Source organism: Talpa occidentalis, unplaced genomic scaffold (genome assembly GCF_014898055.3).
Source record: "Talpa occidentalis isolate TD23 unplaced genomic scaffold, MPIMG_talOcc4v2.1 talOcc4.6, whole genome shotgun sequence".
Classification (NCBI taxonomy): domain Eukaryota; kingdom Metazoa; phylum Chordata; class Mammalia; order Eulipotyphla; family Talpidae; genus Talpa; species Talpa occidentalis.
The window spans coordinates 47,076,485-47,083,120 of record NW_023604972.1 but is presented as its reverse complement, the minus strand read 5'-3'; the positions used below and the strand labels follow the sequence as shown (position 1 = coordinate 47,083,120).

Genomic DNA, 6,636 nt, shown 5'->3' with positions numbered 1-6,636 from the left:
ACTCTGAGAAAACAGTTCTTCCATCTGCTCCAGTTGGAAGAATTCACTTCCCGGGAATCTGCATTACATGAAATATTGAGGGGTATCATGCAGACAGAAATAAAGTGGCAACAGAAATATGATGCACAAAAAGAAAAAAGCATACTGATAAATACCTTTTTACTCAAACTTAAATCTCCCTAAAAAAATACTTGTGGGTGAGGAGGGAGGAGGAGTGAGAAGAGACAGCCCCAGTCAAATAACAAAAGTCGCCTCTTGCTGCTTCAGGTTCAGCTATGCAGGAACCACCACACACCACAACCTGGCCTTGCGCCTTGCGCCTTCAGACTCTCGAGGTGCGCTCCTGAAGGCCCCTGAGTGCCTGGCGCGCATGCGTGCTAAGTGCCCCTCCCTTTCGCAGCATCCCCATCTCCTAGGAAACAGCACCTGAGCGACCACGCAGAAAAACAGGTTCCATGGCCGCCCAGAAGAGCGCAGTTGTGGGACCGTTGGTGGGGGCAGTGGTCCAAGGGACTAACTCCACTCGCTTTCTGGTTTTCAGTTCAAACACTGGAGAACTAATTAGTCACCATCAAGTGGAATTAACACAGGAGTTCCCCAGAGAAGGATGGGTGGAACAAGACCCTAAGGAAATTCTTCAGTCTGTCTATGAGTGTATGGAGAGAACATGCGAGAAACTTGGCGAATTGAATATTGATATAGCCAACATAAAAGCTGTTGGTGTCAGCAATCAGAGAGAAACCACGGTAATCTGGGACAAGCTCAATGGAGAGCCTCTCTACAATGCTGTGGTGTGGCTTGATCTGAGAACCCAGTCTACCGTTGAGGTTCTCAGTAAAAAAATTCCAGGAAATAATAACTTTGTCAAATCCAAGACGGGTCTTCCACTTAGCACTTACTTCAGTGCAGTAAAACTTCGTTGGATGCTTGACAATGTGAGAAATGTTCAAAAGGCTGTTGAAGAAGGTAGAGCTCTTTTTGGTACCATTGATTCATGGCTTATCTGGAGTATAACAGGAGGAGTTAATGGAGGTTTGCATTGCACAGATGTAACAAATGCAAGTAGGACAATGCTTTTCAACATTCACTCTTTGGAGTGGGATAAAGAGCTCTGTGATTTTTTTGAAATCCCAATGAACATTCTCCCAGCTGTCTGCAGTTCTTCTGAGATCTATGGCCTAATAAAAGGAGGTACCTTGGATGGTGTGCCAATATCTGGGTGTTTGGGAGACCAGTCTGCTGCATTAGTAGGACAAATGTGTTTCCAGGAAGGAGAAGCCAAGAACACATATGGAACGGGCTGTTTCTTAATGTGTAATACAGGTCGTAAGTGTGTATTTTCTGAACGTGGCCTTTTGACCACAGTGGCTTACAAACTAGGCAAAGACAAGCCAGTATATTATGCATTAGAAGGTTCTGTTGCTATAGCTGGTGCTGTTATTCGCTGGTTAAGAGATAATCTTGGAATTATAGAAACCCCAGAAGAAATCGAAAATCTTGCTAAAGAAGTAGGTACTTCTTATGGCTGCTACTTTGTCCCAGCGTTTTCAGGGTTATATGCACCTTATTGGGAGCCCAGTGCAAGAGGGATACTCTGTGGTCTCACCCAGTTTACCAACAAGTGCCATATTGCTTTTGCTGCATTAGAAGCTGTTTGCTTCCAAACCAGAGAGATTTTGGAAGCCATGAACCGTGACTGTGGAATGCCACTCAGTCACTTACAGGTAGATGGTGGTATGACTGTCAACAAAATTCTTATGCAACTACAAGCTGACATTCTGCATATTCCAGTAATAAAACCTACTATGCCTGAAACAACTGCACTGGGCGCTGCCATAGCAGCAGGTGCTGCAGAAGGAGTGGGTGTCTGGAGCCTTAAACCAGCAGATTTGACAACTGTCACAGTGGAACGGTTTGAACCGCAGATCAAAGCTACAGAAAGTGATTATCGTTATTCTATATGGAAGAAGGCGGTGCAGAAGTCAATGGGCTGGGTTACAACTCAGTCTCCTGAAAGAAGTGATTCAACTCTCTTCTCTAGTCTGCCCTTGGGCCTTTTTATAGTGAGTAGCATGTTAATGTTAATTGGAGCAAGATACATCTCAGGTATACCATAATACCAACCATGGATTCACAGGATGTGAACTAATGATCTAATGAAAGATCCAGCAATTCTGTCTCTGAATATGACAACACTGTTATAGACTGATTTTATTTAGAAACATCGTTGCTGCATGGCTTATCAGAAACCTACAGGTAGACCTGTGGCTTGAAATAAAATATAGCAGAAAACGCTATACAAATATTTGGTGTCTTATTTTTAACATCAACAATTAAGGGTGGGTCAGTTTGGGGGTTCAGCCCCCCCATCCCCAATTATCATAAAATTCTGCACCATTCCTTCTAAAATATAGGATATTCAGATTTTGTCTGTGGAATCTTTTATAAAACATTATCTATGGACACTTATGGATCAAGATTTAATTCTCTGTGCCACAAACACACACTTGATTAAGTAGTATAACAAGGCTATTAAAACTGAGGGACTTCTTATAGTTATTATTGTCTTTAATAGACTGCAAAAGTCCTCTTTATTATATATTAGGGAGACCACATATGTTTCCTGAGTGATTAATGACGTAAGTGCTTATAATAGATATTTAGTATTTTTCTAAAGTATTTGCCAAATTAAGATTCTTCTGACTATCTACATGGTCTCGCTAATTAAAATTAATTGCTGTTTAGATACTTTAGGGAGGAAAACTTTCCTTTTTATCTTTCCTTTGTGTTATACTTGGTATATATAACATGTATGCTTATATACTTTATATAGGCTAGCCCATTTAGAAAGTAAAAGCACATTGCAGCCAGTAGCTTAGTAAGGATAGTCTTCAGTGGATCACTTTGGTTAAGCAGTAATTAGGAAGAAATATATAGGCTAAGTACATGTACTGGGAGAGAGAAAAGATTGCAGGTCAATGACCTCAGTTTCTGTCTTACACTAAAAATAGAATAACAAATCAAATACAAAGTAGAAAAAAGTCATATATATGACAATACTAATCAGTGGTATATAGAAAGGAGAAAAAACAGTAGCAAAAATCAATAAAACCAAAAGTTGGTTCTTCTAGGTAACATAAAATTAATAGACTTTTAGCTAGAATGAGTAAGGAGAAAATGAGAGAAAAAAAGCATCAATGTGTGGAATAAGAGTGATATCACTACAGACACAGTAATAACAGGAAAATTTATGCCAGAAATTTGAGAACTTCGGTGAAGTGAACAAATTCCTTGGAAAACACAAACTACCAAAACTTAAGGGAAAAAAATGGGCAACTTGACTGGTCCTATGTCTAATAAGTGTGATTTTTAATTTAAAACTTTCCCACAAAGAAAACTCCAAGCCCAAATGACTTCAATTTTGAAGAGACAACACATGTTCTAGATAAACATTTCCAGAAAACTGAAAAGGAAGGAAACTTACAAACTCATGCTGTGAGATCAGGTTTATAGCATTACTTTGTTTCTAGCACCATCACAAAACATTAAAACTGATTAATGTTTTAATGTAACATTAAAGATACTGTAAATCAGTATCTTCTATAAACATATATATATAATTCTAAACAATTTTTTTGCAAAATTAACAATATATGGGAGGATAAAACATGACCAAATGGGGGAATATAAAGATAGGATAATGTATAATTTAAAAAATCCTGTCAGTCTACTCCACCATATTAGCAACTGAATAAAGGGTATCCACATGAGACAAAGCTACACAGTGATAACTATGCCTAAAATTAAAAAGCTATCTATACTAAATACTGGTAAAGATGTAGAAAAACTGACTCTTTTGCATGCTTCTGCCAGGAATGTAAAATTGCGCAAAAATTTTAGGAAATACTTGAATAGTTTCTAAAAAATTAAAGTGTACATCTATCATATATCTTAGTTATTTACCCGAGAAAATGAAAGCATATATTCATACAAAGACTTGTTCATGGTTACATATATAGCTAAAACCTGGACACAACTCAAATGTCCACCTACAGGTAAATAAAACTGGTGTATCTATACAATGGAATACAACTCAGCAACTATTGGTGCACAATACCACATATCTGAATTTCAATATAATAAATTGAGATAAGCCAGACAAGAGTTTATGTATAGTTTATGATTCCATTGATATAAAATTCTAGAAAATATAAAACTATTATATAGTGACAATATGACAGTGGCTGCCTGGGAACTGGGGTGGATGAGGAGTGGGCAGAAAGAGTAGGAGGTATGATTACAAAGGGACACTAGGAAAATTTTAGAGATGATGAACGTATCCGTTATATTAATTATGGTGATGATTTCAAGGGTGACTATATGTCAAAATTAATCAAAGTGGACACTTTAAATATGCACAGTTTTTAAATGTCAATTGTACTTCAACAAAAATGTTTTAAAAGTGACAGAAATTATCTTCCAGTACTTAAGGAATATAACCATAGTTTGCCCTTGTCTGTTCTGCACTCTGATGTATCTTCACTGATCCCCACACTCTGTTAGCCCCATGTGTGCCAGTTTCCATCTCTAGCAGGTCTGTGAGCTTTATTTGAAGTCATTTATGTGATTAGGCTGGAGAAGTACATGATAATGTCTAGTATCATTTAAAACATATTAATTTCCCATTTCACTTATCTGGTCATAATTCTCAGTCTGGGACACACTGCAATTGACCTTATGAAGAGTCACAAACAACGATAAAAGAAAATCAAGTTGAAATTTCTGAACCTCAGCATCTTATTCTCGCTCCTTCATTATGTACTCCTGTGATTTTCACCTTTTCTTTTTATATATCTTTGCCTTTTTAAGTTTCATTTTCATAATTCAACTCATGTGATATATTGGTAAATTACAGTACTTTGCCCCAAGGCTATAAAGGAGCTTCTGTATATTCTATTATGAAATTAGTTAATTAATAATTTCTCTATATTGCCACTAAGCAGAACTACATAGTTAAATTATGATGATGGTGTCTCATTGCATGCATGTTATGAAATAGCAAGTCATCATTTAATGTCAGGCATATGGATGAATAAGAGAACATGAGCTTGAACACTAACAGGGAGAACAAGAAGCCTAATTTTGATGCCATTTTTAATGATGTAGTTTGTGGATGATGGGGTGTAGTTTGTGGTGGGGATGGGGGAGAGAGGGAAGTTGGGGGAGGCACAAAGGAAAAGGAATATTAAAGATAACCAAAGAGAAGCAAGTTGTACTATTAATCTAATTAAAGACACTTCTGCAGTATCCATGTAGAAGCAGCACTAACCAGTTAAATCATTTCTAGTTTAGCTCCAGATATGGCAACAATCAGACAAAGACAGATAAGCATCTTCCTTTCCTCACCTCTACAGAGATTTCTAAATCATTATCTGTCTGTGCCTGATTTCTGGTGCTCATATTAATGTTCTGATATTAATGTCCATAATCTCGCAGGGAAACTATTGTGTCACTCACTGATAAACACTTGCAATCAATGCATAAGTATAAATGTTGTATTAACCCCATTTAGATGGAACATTATGTACCAACCCTATGACTATTAGATATGGAAATTTTGTTTTTGTAGCTTTTATTTTTTAATCATGGGAACTCATAAGATCCTCCAGGGTAATCTTCCAGCAAAGTCTAGAATAAATGCGATATATGTCAATCAGTCACCTACTTCAACTTCCCACTGAAATGACAGCTCTATAGTCTATTCTGATTGTTTCAATGAAAACAAAATGAATAAACTTAATAAACTTAATGTTGAAATAGTCTCCAATCGTTTCTATCAACAACCTTTACAGTTCAATTCTTTGAGTCTTGGAGAAATTGCATGTGATCCTTGTCCTTTGTGTGTTTAGCATACATTATAGCTCATTATATCAGCCCTCAACAAACTGATTTATTTTACGAAGAAAAGAAAGCCTCAACTTTTGTTGGAAAACATAATAGAGATAACATTAAACAATCTATGTAATTCATTTCATTGTAAATTATCAACAAAACTTTCCTGTATTCAGTTACCAAGTATATTTTTCAAGTGTTACAGGAAATCCAAGTTTGGAAAGTATTTACAAGGCAAAAATAGTAAGAAACAATTACTTAGTATAACGTGTATACTAGTAGCTTTAATAGAATGCTGGACAAAAACAAGGACAAAATGTTCTACTGATTGTAAATAAGGATGTCTAGCTTTTTCTCTGAGCTGAAATAGGCAAACCTGCTAATTATACCTCCTATTTCCACTTTTATTTTATTTTATTTTATTTTTAAGATTTATTTATTTATACAAGCACTGGGTACAGTCAGAGGCGTAGGAGGATGAGAGAATTCACCAGAGCCAGAGCGGGGAGCAGAGCAGGCAGACTGATGAAATACACTGCTGAGGGGAGCAGCAGGCGGCAGGAGAGGTCTGCGTGCCATGTGGGACCCTCCTCCGGTGGCCGGGGATCGAACCGGCACTGCAGAGGCTGCGGGCAGCCTTGCAGCCCAGTGCTCAACCACTGCACCACCAGGGGAGGCCCCCTACTTCCACTTTTATATGGCATTGGCAAAGTTAGAGAGGAAGATGGGGATGAGCAGACACCC

At 37.5% G+C, this 6,636-nt stretch overlaps 1 protein-coding gene across 1 annotated transcript; it reads left to right on the top strand.

The window, feature by feature from the left end:
• Positions 1-394: 394 nt before the first annotated feature.
• GK2 (glycerol kinase 2) lies at positions 395-2,289 on the top strand. The gene has a single exon (XM_037529623.2). The coding sequence runs from the start codon at positions 456-458 to the stop codon at positions 2,115-2,117; it is 1,662 nt and encodes a 553-aa protein (XP_037385520.1). The 5' UTR covers positions 395-455; the 3' UTR covers positions 2,118-2,289.
• Positions 2,290-6,636: the final 4,347 nt, after the last annotated feature.